This window comes from Salvelinus namaycush, chromosome 4 (assembly GCF_016432855.1).
Source record: "Salvelinus namaycush isolate Seneca chromosome 4, SaNama_1.0, whole genome shotgun sequence".
NCBI lineage: Eukaryota > Metazoa > Chordata > Actinopteri > Salmoniformes > Salmonidae > Salvelinus > Salvelinus namaycush.
In genome coordinates this window covers 49,433,410-49,449,209 of record NC_052310.1, presented here as the reverse complement: position 1 = coordinate 49,449,209, position 15,800 = coordinate 49,433,410, and the positions used below count along the sequence as shown (strand labels likewise).

Genomic DNA, 15,800 nt, shown 5'->3' with positions numbered 1-15,800 from the left:
TTTATTTTCTACCTCATTCGTCTCGCTCTGGATTTATTGGGGGAAGTTATTCTGTTCTGCGGATAATTGGAATATAAAGACCAACACGGGAATCTAATAAGAGTGGTGACAGACATGGCAGTTTTTCTATGTAAGTCATAAAGGCTGTAGTTTATGGAGAGTTGCTGTCGAATGGATTTTACACAGGGAATTGGTGCATAAAGCCATTTCGTAGTTGTGTGGCAGAATGCAGCACTATTCCGTTGAATATTGTAGGCTACAGGGTAGCTGAGGCGGGAGCCGTGTGAGAGAGAGCAAGCTGGGAGAGGGAGAAGATAATTGTTCATGCTGGCTTGGCTTGCTATAACGTTATATTCTTCAGTAGTCCACTGCATTAGCTTTGAAAAACCTACTCACGTTTGATGTTATACAGTCAGTGAGCGAATGGGACCGTATTTGAATCAAATGTAGCAAAGAGCTGTAGCGACATTGCAGCCCATCTGAGCAAGAGTGCGGCAGAGGTAGGACTGCTGGGGGGAGGGGCTGCGGTGGAAGAGTGAAGTGTTTGTTGCAGGCTGGAGTCGGGGAGAAGGGGATAGATTGTCGCTACAAGGACTGCTGTCTTATTTCACCTTGATAATCGACTTGCTCTCGCGGCTTGAGTTCTGCTAGCGTTTAACACTCTCGCTTTTTGGCCTTAGTGTCAATACAAACTGCGTTTGGTTTTACTGGACAGGAGAGCTATGCTGCAAGTAGCTTTTCTCTATCTCCAAGCTAATGGACTTCGTTAGCCTGTGAATAGATTGTAATGGATTTATTACTATTGTCATTCATTTCAAGTAGCCTAGAGCTGAGTAGCTGTTATTTAGTTTCACTATAGCCCAATGTGTAGCCCACCAACTGAGCATAGGGCCTAGTAGACTTACTGGTCCACTAGTTATCAGACTGACACTGATAAATTATTCAAGGCCTCTTATAAAGCTGTGGTAGGGTTTTTCTAGGAGTACCACAACGCTGTTTTACCGGATTGCCTTTGAAATATTGATGAGGGACTTTTCCACCAGGTGAGGATGCAATGACCGGAGACACTGACAAATATCTGCGGCCCCAGGACCTCAAGGAGCTGGGGGACGACTCTCTTCCGCAGGAGGGCTACATGGGGTTCAGCATAGGAGTCCGCTCAGCGAGGTATGTGACCCTATTATGACATTATATGCTCTTGATTGTGATGTCATGTTTGGCATTGCTACTGTGTTTGTTCATTCTATACACACCGGTTTAAGATGTGCTGATGTGTTGATGATGCTGTACATATGGGAGCAGTGAAATTCGAAGAAGTAGTGGTCATCTAAGTTTTCTTCATAATAACATATGTTATAAAGATGTAATGAATATGCAATACTGCTGGTTCAGCATGACATCATGATTCAGTCATTTTTGTTTTTTACGGCCCATAGCATAACTATTGTTCACGTCACTGATACCTACACTTATACTGTACAGTGCGTTGGGAAAGTATTCAGACCCCTTGACTTTTGCCACATTTTGATATGTTTCAGCCTCATTCTAAAATGGATTAAATAGATTTTTCCTCATCAATCTACACACTAACTGATAATGACAAAGCAAAAACAATTTTTTAGAAATCTTTGCACATTTTTTCAACAAAAAAACCCTTAAATATCACATTTACGTAAGTATGCAGACCTTTTACTCAGTACCTTATTGAAGCACCTTTGGCAGCGATCTTCTTGGGTATGACGCTAGAAGCTGAGCACACCTCTGTCAGGTTGGATGGGGAGCGTCTCTGCACAGCTATTTTCAGGTCTCTCCGGGTTTAAGTCCGGGATCTGGCTGGGCCACTCAAGGACATTCAGTGACATGTCCTGAAGCCACTCCCTCATTGTCTTGGCTGTGTACTTAGGGTCGTTGTCCTGTTGAAAGGTGAACCTTCGATCCAGTATGAGGTCCTGAGCAATCTGGAGCAGGTTTTCATCAAGGATCTCTCTGTACTTTGCTCCGTTCATCTTTCCTGACTAGTCTCCCAGTCCCTGCTGCTGAAAAACATCCCCACAGCATGATGCTGCCACCACCATGCTTCACCGTAGGGATGGTGCCAGGTTTCCGCCAGACATGACGCTTGGCATTCAGGCCAAAGAATCCAATCTTGGTTTCATCAGACCAGAGAATCTTGTTTCTTATGGTCTGAGAATCCTTTAGGTGCCTTTTGGCTAACTCCAAGCCGGCTGTCATGTGCCTTTTACTTAGGAGTGGCTTCCGTCTGGCCACTGTACCATATAGGCCTGGTTGGTGGAGTGCTGCAGAGATGGTTGTCCTTCTGGAAGATTTTCCCATCTCCACAGAGGAACTCTGGAGCTCTGTCAAGAGTGACCATTGGGTTCTTGGTCATCTCCCTGACCAAGGCCCTTCTCCCTCGATTGCTCAGTTTGGCCGGGTGGCCAGCTCTAGGAAGAGACTTGGTGGTTCCAAACTTCTTCTATTTAAGAATGATGGAGGCTACTGTGTTCTTTGGGACCTTTAATGCTGCAGAAATGTTTTGGTACCCTTCCCAGATCTGTGCCTTGATACAATTGTGTCTCGGAGCTCTACAGACAATTGCTTCGACCTCATGGCTTCGTTTTTGCTCTGACATGCACTGTCAACGGTGGGACCTTATTAAGACAGGTGTGTGCCTTTCAAAATAATGTCTAATAAATTGAATTTACCACAGGTGTACTCCAATCAAGTTGTAGAAAATGATCAATGGAAACAGCATACACCGGAGCTCAATTTCGAGTCTCAAAGCAAAGGGTCTGAATACTTATGTAAATAACGTATTTCAGTTTTTATTTGTAATACATTTTCTCTTTGTCATTATGGGGTATTGTGTGTAGATTGAGGAGGATTTTTATTTATTTAACCCATTTTAAAATAAGGCTGTAACGTAACAAAATGTGGAAAAAGTCAAAGGGTCTGAATACTTTGGTCAGATATGTATACATTATTTCCCAGTACAGTATTCAAAGAGAGGATAACTTGCTGTAGGCTAAGAGTTGAGTGCCCAGCAGTAAACTGGCAAGTTTGGCTGAAAATACATCACCACATTAGATGAGTATTGTGTATCCCACAGCACATCATTGGCAATCTATTGTGGTGCCCCTGACAGCTGGCAAATGCATAGTGATGCTTGACTGACTAAAAACAACAACAGTGTCAGCCTGTCAGGAAGCAGCACACTATGGAACAAAACATCCCAGAAAACAGAACCACTGTTTGTCTCATCATGAAATCAGTGTTCAATCAGCTTTTAAGCAATAATGGATGTCAGATTTGTATAATGTTTATCACATCATGTCACAAAGTCAATATGAGGCGTGACCTCACTTCAGCTCTTCCTTGTTTGATCAATCAAGGCAAGGGGTTTGAATTGGGCTGTGCCATTTTTATAGTCTCTAGAGAAGCGTTCGAAAGTTCAAAGGTTACAGTGATGACTGTTCAAATCAAGTGCTTTCTCTCATAAGGTATTGCATCTAGTGTATAAACTATGCCACCATTTACTATCCTGTATATTGTGCTATGAGAAACTTCTATCATTCTTCTGTTATTTTAATTGCAGAGTAAACCGGTTGAATAGTAAACCGGTTGAATATGTGTGGTGAAAAGATATTGCTGGCATGACTTTGCCATGCTGGATATGTTATGCTTTATTATTTCAGTCAGTTATTGTATTGATTGATTAATGTACTGTGCTGAGCAGCTTCTTTCTTTTCCCCTTACCTTTCTGTTTATGACGTCGGCCTTGCGTGGTCTGCGCTTGGACTCTCTACATGCACACACACACACACACACACACACACACACACACACACACACACACACACACACACACACACACACACACACACACACACACACACACACACACACACACACACACACACACACACACACACACACACACACACACAGAGACAGAGAGAGACTAGGAGCCCAGGCTTGGAGCATGCCCCATGCAAAAGCAGAGCATCGATGTCACACGAAAATAAAAACACAGCACCTCTGCTTTGACGTTTTAAAATGCTTTGCTTTTCACCACTCTACTTTTCTTTTCCTTGTTTCTTTCTTGCACTCTGTCTGTTTCTCACTCTAGCCCTAGGATCAGGTAAGAGCAGAAAGCACATTTCACAAAACACATTTCTCTCCCCTGACCCATCCTCATTATGACTTCATGAACCATTGTCATTCTTTGTGTGGTATATTTACACAGTTTATTGGTGACTTATTATTTGGAAAACTTATTTTGAGCTCATTAACATTTTCCATTGACACGTTCACCTTATTTTCTCATCAGTAAATAGAAACCCCTCATCATTTGCAAATAAACCAAGTCATATTTAACACAAGTTATGAATAGAGTAGACATGAGAAAATAAAAGCGACAATTATATGTTGTGACTTAATAATGACATGTGCTTGTGTTTAAGTTTATTAACCCAACTTTTTGTATAGTGGTGTGGTTTGAGGTGACACCCTACCCTTTAGATTTTTTTTTAAGGTGCCACTTTTTGTAACTTCCAGGGATCAATATGTTTCAGTCAATTTTCAATCAATTTGACATATTTTAATCCTAAAACATGACCTATTGCTTTAAAATGACCTACTCTAGTATGCAGAGATGGAAACTTCAAGGCCAAAGAATGCCTTGTTATCTAACAATCCCACATTGACCTATCTGACAAATAACAGACCAATAGCAAGCACACGCACACACACACACAGCACACACACACACAGATACACATTTTGCCTCGGAACTATATAATAAATGACAGAGTAAGGATGATCGAGCAACGATAGCAATGATCCGCACAACCAAGTCATCGAGCTGACTTAGATAAGCAAATATTCACTTTCTTTCTAGATCAAATAACACTGCCTCATCTTAAAATGTGGAGAGAGAGTGAGAGTGAAAAAGAGAGGATGAGAGAAAGCAGAAAGCAGTGAGAGAAATGTGCAACGCAGTGTTCAGAATAGCAACGAGGGAAGGGGTGAGGGACAGAGGCAGATTGATCAAGGCCACTGAGAGGCATGAAATGGTACATAAAGAAGCCGGAAGGAGAAAATGAGGGAGTAAAAGAAAGGAAGGGAGAAGGCTTCCACTAAGTGAAAATGTCATTGTAAACAACTCTGTACAAATAAAACAAAATGGAATTGAATTGGCGAGAGAAAGATTGGGGGAAAGGAGGAAAGAGAGAGAGAGAGGAGAGAGGAAGGAAAGCTGTGAAGAGAAAACACAGGCATCACCACAGAGAGAGTAGGCCAGGGGTTCCCAAACGTTTCTGGCCTGCAACCCCATTTTAATAAAAAGAAGAAAAAAAAGTGATGTAATCAACGGCCAGCGATTTGTTTTTTAATTAAGGCTTTGACATTCTGTTAGAAATCAGTCTCAGGCCAGTATCTTAAAGAAGTGTGGGTTGAAGTGACTGAAATGCATCAGAAAAGTACTGGGAAGTCTTTTGATAATGTTGTTTCCCCCCAGTTTGATTTAGTGCCTAGTCTTGTCCACTCTGTTCTATTTAGTCAACAAACAGAAACCGATCTGTTTATTACACCTGCGTATAGCTGCTACCAGAGGTTACTGACATAACGGTTAGGTTCTATGAACTAAGCACCAAAAACAAATCTGAGTTTATCTCGCGACCCCATTTTCAAATCAGGCGACCCCACATGAGGCCGTGACCCCTAGTTTGGGAAACACTGGAGTAGGCAAAGCAGATTTGTGATGCCAGTCCATTCAGGCAGTGGAGTTGCTTAGAAACTTCAGCTGCAGTGCTGAATAAAGGACTTCTCTCTGTGCTGAATAGCATGCCCAATCAAACACGCAGTTTTTCTCTCCCTCTCTCTACGCACGTATACACACACACACACACACACACACACACACACACACACACACACACACACACACACACACACACACACACACACACACACACACACACACACACACGCACATACACAATACAGTGCAGCCCTACACATTTGACTAGGTTATACACACACTTCTTCTGAGAAGACACCTCTAGAAGCGTGTGTGTATACTCACAAACAGTGTAGGGCTACACTGTTTTAAACAGTCAAGTAAGAAGATTGGCTTTTTCTCACAAAGGGGAGCAGCCTAGTCAGTGTGTCTTCATCTGCAACACCAGGCAAACATCAACAACACAGCAAGCAAGACGGAGCAGACCGTCATCTCTGTAGCACCCAAACTAACACACATCCAAATCATCTGAGAAATGAAAGACACAGAACTTTGCCCATCGCAAAACAAATGTTTAATTGAATTAGCTACATTATTTTAACTGAATACAAATTAGGATACTTCAAAGTAGTTCAAGATTATTTTTAGGAACCGTTATAACTAAATATTTATTTAATAAACATAAAGAATCCAGATGTTTTAGTGACGGAATGGAATTCCTCAAAGTTGGTTCCGTACTCTATGTACTGTAGTGTAGTTAACACATTCTTTGTTTGTTAGTAGATCAAATTGATTCTCCACCCAGTGTCCTCTCTGAAACATCTACAGTAGTCAGACTGTATTTGACCTCACGTCAGTGTTCATGATACACAGACACAAATACAACTCCTTTATCTCTCCTTCTCTCCCTCTGTCTTTCTGTCTCTCTCACTCCCTCTCTCCCTCTCAGTAAAAACTGACCTCCTTCTCATTTCAATCTCTGAATAGCTCCTATCTACCTAGCTATCCCCTACTGTGGGACTCTAATCTTGCTCTGCACTATATACAGTACATTGTACAGTACCATTCAGTTCCCTGGAGGTTGCATGTAGTAATGGATTATTTTTTTTACTTTTGCTTTTCTTTTGGTTTGGGCCTGCTGTTCATTGTCACCCGCTGTGTTGCGTGGTAACATTTAAACACCCCAGCCTCCGCTCCTTCAGTTCGGATAGGTCCAACACCCTCAACCGCAGCTCCTACGCACGGGACAGCATGACGATAGAGGAGATCCTCGCCCCGACCAAGGACACAGTACGTCCTCCTAACATCCTCACACCACCTTTTCCTTTACCCCTTTCTTGTCTCTATCCTCTTTCTGTGGTCACTCTCTCGGTTTCTCTGTGTCACTCTCTTCCTCCTCTCTTCTCCTTTTTATGTTTTTGTCAAGGGCATTGCGTGACACAATAAAAAAAAAAAAAAGTGAACTCTGAGATGGGGTTAGTGATGGATTTGGCCTCCCCCATGGTCACATTTTATTTCCAATTGCCTATTTTGGGCTTTTTCATTCGTTTAGTTTATGTTTGGCACTTACAGTCCTGAGGCTGTGTAGGACAATTTCTGTAAGAGCTTATTCAAACTTCTCTGTGGCTTCTTTAAGATTTCCAGCTGCTTTGGGAAATCCACACTGCAGTGTTTGTCCTAAAACAAGTTTTGGTGATCACAATGCAGGATCTAAAAAAGGAACTTTAACCTGATGTACTGTAAACAATATTTGCAACTTCACTGAAATCACATTTGGCAAACAAATGTGGGTCAAAGGGCAGCCAGGTATTTGAATGCATGTAAAATCTTGTTCTCTCATATTGTTCAAAAATAGTTTCCTCCAACTTGGTTGTTAAAACGGATTAAACAGATGTGTCCTGTGCTTTTTCAACGGCTTGAGACATCATGCTCTATAGTTGATCTGTTTCATATGATCACATGTATCATTCTTGGGATTTGGTGATGTTTGTGGCACTATCACATCTACTTATCACAAATAAGGTTGCCTTTGTGATAGTATCACTCTTTGCTAAAGCAGAAATCACGTGGGAAAGGCCACTGCAGCCTCTTCTCACTGTATGAGTTGTTGTATGACTAGGGACTGGTAGAGAAATCTCAAGACTCTTCAACTGTTGTTCCTCGAGAGGAGTCCCCTTTGTGATTTCTCTTCTGCCTCTTTTTCCTCTAAAGCTTCAGAGTGTGTGTAAAGACCTTTCCTACTTGGTTGACCCTCTCAATAAGGTATATGATGTCAATAGATGGTCTCCTCGCTCTGCTCACTCTCCATGACCATCTCTCTGGCTCCATTCATGTTTGTTTGTTTGAGCTCTGAAATTCTCATTCCGTTCATTGGTCCTCATCTCAGTGAGGTAAATAGTTATTTATTTCCCCATGCGACATCTGGTCACTGTAAATTCCCAGTTTTTTTTTTCATCTTTATACAAACAAATTATTGTTTCAGTTTGGAAGTTTGCCACTTTTTGTGGTTCAAATGGTTAATCATATTCAGCATGTTTCATCGAGGTGATATTGAATGTTTTAGATGACAAAAACATATTTCTGTGAGACACTGTATGAGTCCTGTTAGATCACTCGTCTGTAGGGGTAAGAGGTCATATTCTCTTATTGTGTGTTAGGAATGCAGAAGGTCATTAAACGTGTCACCTCTAATGTCTATCTGCAGATCAGTGAGGGTCACCGTCAGGTTAGGTCATAAACCATTAAGTCTCCTTCATAACTCACCTGTTGACCCTCCTCCTGCATCTTCCACAGCACCTGGCTGTAACCCGAGACTACGATGCAGAGTGTCTGAGGCGTTACAGCTGGACCCCAGACACCATGGACCACAGCAACACTGTGTCCAGCCCCATTCACTCAGGGTAAGAACCAGCCATCTCCCAACCAGTCTGACACCCAGCCTCAGCTGCTGTAGCTCTAGCCATGTCAGACAGGGGCTACTGCTAATCCAGACACAGGAGAATGTTACTCTACATACTCCATTTTATCAGCCCAAGAAAGACCCAGCTAGCAGTTGTCTGCAGTGACACACTGTTAGGAGTTTTTCCTTTCTGCAGTCTCTTGTGCAATTTCAATTTGCTGAGCCGTGGTGATGAATAGTTTGAGGGAAGTCACCCTCACATACAGTAGATAATGGACTTGCGCTGTAGACTACATGATTTAGTCTTATTGGAAATGCTCGAGAGTCCAATGTCCTGGGCCGAGTACAGATGGAAGATATTTTGTGTTTTGTCAGGTCTCATGTACTGGGGTTTCTGGCCCTTTCAATGCCCTACATTTTTTCCAGTTCTCCTGTATTTCAGTCCCTCTCTTTTATTTCTGTACCATCTTTTTATTCTTTTTTTGACTGACACGGTGAAATGCGTCAGACCCTAAAAAACTAAATTGATTGTGCTGTATTACTAAATTGAGTTTTTTGCCTCCTGCATTGTTTTGGTCTTTATTTTGCAGCGTGTCCTCCCCGCTCCCTCAGTATGACTCCAGGTGATGATTGTGTCTGGTGATGTCACCATGATGTCACAGTGATGTCACAGTTTCCACTACTTCCTCTTTCCTCTTATGTTTCTGTGCTTGTGTCATCTGTGTGGTCTGGTCTCTCATCTACACTGTGTAGCTGTAATGCTAGTGATGTGTTTACGAGTTTCTCACCAAGGTGTCATCTCACAGTGCATATATGGATAAAGCCCCTAAAAAAAATCTATGAGCAGGTCTGCAAAGTGCACACAAAGACAAATGAATGGAAAAAAGATCAGAATTTGTCTGCATGTGTAAACACAGCCTATGTGGACAGTCAAATAAGAACATTGTGTATGGTTTTAGGTCAGACATGTAACAACTCAGCCGTCTCAGATCAGCATGTCATGCCGAATGAAAATGTTGGGTATCTTTATTGGGTAAGGTTTTATGGCTTTAGGTAAATAGCGATATGACATAGATGCAGAAAGTAAACAGCATAGTGGATCAATTTCCACAACAACTAAGAGCGTTGAAGTGCGAGACTGAACTTCTCAGCAGTTTTGTTGCCCTGGCTACCACGCTGTGAACAACGTGACGCGAACCCGTGCACATGCGCCGATACTGTGTGTGACTGTGAGAGCGAAGTCTGGCATCTCGCTCATCTCAATATCTGCGGTGCTGCTCGTGGCAACGTCATTTCGCTGAGTCTACCTTTAACAGCTGGCATACTATATGAGGCATTTCAATTTAAACATACCCTTGTTCGTTCTACGAATAGCTTAATATAACTGGTGACAGTTTCCACAATTAATGGGATGCCAAAACTGCATTTATTAGGTAGAAGCTAACATGTCACGTATTTAACACATTCATTTGTGATTTAATTGAGTTTCTACTCGGGGGTGAAACATTTGTGAAGGTGTTTAATATAGATCACTGCTTCAGAGTAATGGATCTTGGCAGGAAACTCACCTTTTCCCTATTACATCACCTCTGAGTTCTTTAAAGTTTCAGTGTCTTGAGGTCATATTGTTAAGTGTCAGAGGTGAGACCTGCCAAGTTTGAGAACTCAAAGCACCATCTCTCTCCCTCTGTCTCTGTCTGTCTGTCTGTCTCTCTCCTTCTCTAGTATTTTCTTTCCATTCTCTCTCTCTTTTCGGAGTGTTTGGATGTACGGTGGTCACAGCATGGGATTCGTCCGTCTCACGTGTCAGTGGTTATGGCCTCTCTCTCTCTCTTTTCCCGCTTCACCCTTCCTGGTCTAATATTTGTATTTCTGTGCGCCGGCAGATTCCTGGTTAGCTTCATGGTGGATGCTCGTGGGGGGTCCATGAGAGGAAGCCGAAGCAACGGCATGCGTATCATCATCCCGCCCCGGAAGTGCACAGCTCCCACCCGCATCACCTGCCGCCTGGCCAAGAGGCACAAGCTGGCCTACCCCCCACCCATGGTGGAGGGAGAGGGCCTGGTCAGCCGGCTGGTTGAGGTCGGTCCTGCAGGAGCCCAGTTTCTGGGGTAGGTTTTCTCTTATCTCTATAGCAATGTTTCTTAATCCTTGTTGCACATTCTAGTTTTTGCCTTAGCACTACACAGCTGATTCAAATATCAAAGCTTGATGATGAGTTGATCATTTGAGGGATTAAGAAACGTTGCTCTATACCATTTATGCTATTTGAATGTAAAGATCCACCTTTTTGTCTCTAAGGGTGCTCTGAACAATCTCTGGGTGTTCTGTTCCATTCCAGCCCTGTGATTGTGGAGATTCCTCATTTTGGCTCCATGAGGGGGAAGGAGAGGGAGCTGATTGTACTCAGGAGCGACAACGGTGACACATGGAAGGAACACCAGTACGACTGCCATCCAAGTGACATCACAGACATTCTGAACGGGATGGACGAAGGTATGTTACACAGAGCATGACATCTGCATTGACACCTGTAAATAGCTTTGTTTGTTGTCTGTGTTCTATTTTCTGTGTTTTGGATAGTTTTTATTAATATATAGATATATTTTTTATTGCACGGTGGGTGTGAGAAAAGCGCTTTACCACATAAATGTATTATTATTATTATTACAGGTCAACATTGCTAATGTAATTGAATACCTTCTCTGACATTCCTTCGTCATTCGCACATACATAACATATTGAATATCCTTTACCCATCTATATTTGTTAATGTGTTCTCCAACAGAACTTGACAGCAATGCTGAGCTGGAGAAGAAGCGGATTTGTCGGATCATCACCAGGGACTTCCCCCAGTACTTTGCGGTGGTGTCCAGAATCAAGCAGGAGAGTAACCACATGGGTCCAGAGGGCGGGACGCTGACCAGCCAGACAGTGCCCATGGTCCAGGCCTCCTTCCCCGAGGGGGCGCTCACCAAGAAGATACGCGTTGGCCTGCAGGTCTGAAAGCCAAGTCAATCAGTTAGCTGTATTGTTTAGAATCTCCATTAGTCTCTGTTTTGCTTTAAGCTTTGAGTCTAATTTCCCAACTTTTGAGCTAAGAGCATTGTTTTGATTGATGATGAGTTGGCTACCTTCATCCAATTGAGATTTATTTAACCATGACTTTTTAAAAGATAATGGCTTTTGTCATGTGTTATGCTAATGTGAACAAATGAGAGAACATTGATTCACCTCTTTCATCCGTCCTCCCCCTCCCCCTCCCTGCAGGCTCAGCCCGTCCCAGACGACATGGTGAGGAATCTTCTCGGCAACAGGGCCACCTTCAGCCCTATAGTTACCGTGGAGCCCAGGAGGAGGAAGTTCCACAAGCCCATTACCATGACGATCCCTGTCCCGCCCCGATCTGCAGAGGGCCACCCCAGTGGACACAGGGGGGACTCCACCCCCTGCCTGCGCCTCCTCTGCAGCATCACAGGCAAGTCCATCAGGATGTTCTGAACAACCTTTGTGGCTGAGAACATACCTCTATTGAAATTGATTCAGACCTTCAATGATAACAAGGTTCACTCCTACTTGGAGGACAGGATGGAAGGACAGGGTTTGCAGTAGGTGGATGAAAGGTTAACCAGGGATGGGGATTTGTCTTTTCTCATGGTTTTCCATCCAGGTGGAACATCTCCTGCCCAGTGGGAGGACATCACAGGGACCACTCCCCTGTCCTTTGTCACAGACTGTGTTTCCTTCACAACAAACGTGTCGGCCAGGTAAGGCCATGCTTTCTCATATGCTCACAACCAGTTAACTGCAACATTTTCTCAACACCCCATGGCAAAAGGAAATTAACTCTAAAAACAAAATGTTCTCTCTGCTGTCAAGGTGGGGGAATTCAATTAGCTGTTAGCGCCCATTGCTATATCAACGGTGTGATGAGCTAATGCTTCGGATTTTGGAGATCATTAACAGCCAACTGGACGTTCTTTAAATCCCTGCTATGTAAACAAAGCTGATTTCCGCAAACAATTGTTCTCTGCTAAAACAAGTTTTCTTTAGCTAATAATATGAATACATTACTTCAATCTACTTTTCAACAACATGCAATTCGTTAACCTACCTTTCAGATCGCAAAGTGAGCTCCTATGCAGCTAATATTATTTCATTCATGTGAAAATCAGTTCAATTCATACACTGGCTCGTCTGGCTGGCGTGTGTTTATTTTGAGCTTCCCTTGTCTTGTCTTACACTAAAGTATGCTATTAGTCCTATTATGATTGTTTTACTCCACCACATGGCATAGCTCAGTACTACAGTAGTACACTTGTGGTTGAATATAATGCAGGACACGACAGACAGTTGAATAATGTTGAACTCACAAATACCAAAAAGGGATTTACAACAATTAATTAATTAAATGAACACCCTGTGAAACACAACTTGGCAATTTTTAAGATTGAAATATGAAAACCTTGCCCTTTTTGTGGAACAGGTGTGCCATTTGATATACCCACATGGAAGTTATAGACTGAAATACACGAGTATAGGCTAACATCAACACATAAACAATAAAATACAATTTAGTTGAGAAAACAGAAGTATGAATGACAAGTAAAGTAGGAGAGAGGGGAATCCTCAAAGAGTCTTGGCAGAAGTAGGGTATGGGGGATTTGTTTTGTATCTCTGTTCTGGCGTGTAGGATAAAGAGGAGGTGGGTGCTACGGGTGGTTCTGCCTGTCACTTTCCCTCAACAGGCAGTCAGTCTCAGAAGGGAGAGACTGAGTGCCCAGGATGATATGGCAAGCACAGTTTCTTAGCAAATTAGATTGAACATTTTGACAATAACAGTAGCTGTAGATCAGTCGTAACCAACGGGTCGATCGCGGTCGATCTCCAAGGCATTCCTGATCGATCACCAAACATTTATGTAAAAAAAAACTACGATAAAGCCTTGCATTCCTATTTGTTTTGCGCTGTTGGCAGTTGGTACATTTGATTCCGGGAAGGAAAAGTGTTCCCATTTTGAACTGTTTGAGAAGTGTTTTTTTCTTGAGGGGTCCAACTGTCTGTCTTGAAGTTGGAGTGAAAGCAGCCAGTGGTCAGACATAGGAGGGATGAGGTGGGGTAGGCAGGTTGTTGGACAATCAGACATAACTAGACAGGATGTCGTCTGAAGGAAGAGGAGAGAATGAGCAACAGGATGAGGAGAAGGAAGGCACAGACTTTCACGTCGCCTAGCCGAGATCTGCTAGGAGAAAACCGAACCTAATATGCAGACGCCATAAGAAGACACAGGGAGAGAAAGCCATTTGGACTATTTCAATGTTTCCCCTTGTTTGTCACTCAGCATTTTCTGATTGACGTGATTAAAGTTGCACTCACTTCAGTGATTGTAGAGATTCCAGAGGAATGGATCTTTAAAAAAAGGACGGTAACATTATCAATGCACAAGGCGAGACCCAAATGCAGACACAGGAGCCAGATGGTTGAGGTCCTATAATGTTTATTAATCCAAAGGGGTAGGCAAGAGAATGGTCGTGGACAGGCAAAAAGGTCAAAACCAGATCAGAGTTTAGGAGGTACAGAGTGGCAGACAGGCTCGTGGTCAAGGCAGGCAAAATGGTCAGGCAGGCGGGTACAGAGTCCAGAAACAGGCAAGGGTCAAAACCTGGAGGACTAGAAAAAGGAGAACGCAAAAAGCAGGAGAACAGGAAAACTGCTGGTTGACTTGGAAACTTACAAGACGAACTGGCACAGAGAGACAGGAAACACAGGGATAAATACACTGGGGAAAACAAGCGACACCTGGAGGAGGTGGAGACAATAACGAGGACAGGTGAAACTGATCAGGGTGTGACAAACATACTGCTTATAATTGAGACGTTATGCTAATAAAACATTATATAATCAGATAATTAATTGTGCACTGTGAACATGGTAAATATCTGGTTGTCTTACCTCCTTATGTGATTTTTGAAAGCTTAGCTTGCGTTGCTGGTGCTGCTGGGAGGAAGTTGTTTACACCATGGCAGCTTGGTATGGAACAAGAAAAACAAAGGGTAAACTACATATAATGAATGTAGTAATTCAGCAAGAAGTCTATTAATTTACACAAACACATTAGTATTAAATAGGCACTGTTATTGCTACAATAACCTTACTGCAACAGGGTTTCCTATGATCTACTAATACAGGTCCTTCCCCTTTTGCATTTCCCTGGTATAGGCCACAGCATGTCCTATACTTCTAGATAGGGTTGCACATTTTGGGGAATATTCAGAGGTGGAAACTTTCTGTGGGAATTAACAAGACAATATGGGAATTAACAGAAATATATGCAAATTAATATTAATACCATTTAAATGTAGATGTTTTTTTGCATTGGATATATTTACCATATCATATGGAGACAGAAACATAAACCTTTTACCTTATCATAAGTAGACATAATTGCAAATTATTAAATCCTTCCAATATATAAAAAAACATGTGTTACGAATTGAACTTTAATTAAATGAGTTGACTCTTCACATGGGATGATTTCACTGAACAACAAAAGAAAGGGAATATTGAATGATCCCCAATGATCCATCGTGTCTCCCAAAAACTTCTTCAACATACATCTGTAAAATGATAGTCTATAAACTAAAGCTTTGGCTGTCTTCCTCTCAGGCTTCCATGTCTTCTCCCTGGACCTCCTCAATGTCCATCTCTTGAACATCAGACTCTGAGGCCTTATCTTCACTGTCACTTTCCAACCTTGTTGAGGATGGCTCGTTGTCAGGCTCAAAAAGCCTCAAATTTGCCCAGATGGACACACATTTTTCAACCTTTGTATTGGTCAGCCTGTTGCGTGCTTTGGTGTGTGTGTTCCCAAACAAGGACCCGTTGCGCTCTGAGGCGGCTGATGTTGGTGGGATTTGGTGGATGATGGAGGCAACAGGGGAAAGAGCCTCAGATCCACAATGTCCCATCCACCAGGTGGCTGATGAGATATGTTGGCACCGCTGCCATATTGCATCTCCATCCCAAAGCCCTTGCTTGATAGTGTACTTTGCCAGTCTGCCAAGAACCTTGCCCTCATCCAGGCCAAGGTGGCTAGACATGGTAGTGATGACACCATAGGCCTTGTTGATCTCTGCACCAGACAGGATGCTCTTGCCAGCA

At 42.7% G+C, this 15,800-nt stretch overlaps 1 protein-coding gene across 1 annotated transcript in view; it reads left to right on the top strand.

Annotated features, from left to right (window-relative positions):
- LOC120046589 (ankyrin-3-like) overlaps nt 1-15,800 on the top strand; it is a 144,415-nt gene that overhangs the window by 90,221 nt on the left and 38,394 nt on the right. Inside the window, exons 25-32 of the mRNA XM_038991954.1 lie at nt 1,044-1,167; nt 6,928-7,030; nt 8,534-8,640; nt 10,526-10,750; nt 10,981-11,135; nt 11,428-11,639; nt 11,910-12,117; nt 12,310-12,406. Of these exons, the coding sequence (XP_038847882.1) occupies nt 1,044-1,167; nt 6,928-7,030; nt 8,534-8,640; nt 10,526-10,750; nt 10,981-11,135; nt 11,428-11,639; nt 11,910-12,117; nt 12,310-12,406 (1,231 nt within the window). The remainder of the gene's footprint in view (nt 1-1,043; nt 1,168-6,927; nt 7,031-8,533; nt 8,641-10,525; nt 10,751-10,980; nt 11,136-11,427; nt 11,640-11,909; nt 12,118-12,309; nt 12,407-15,800) is intronic.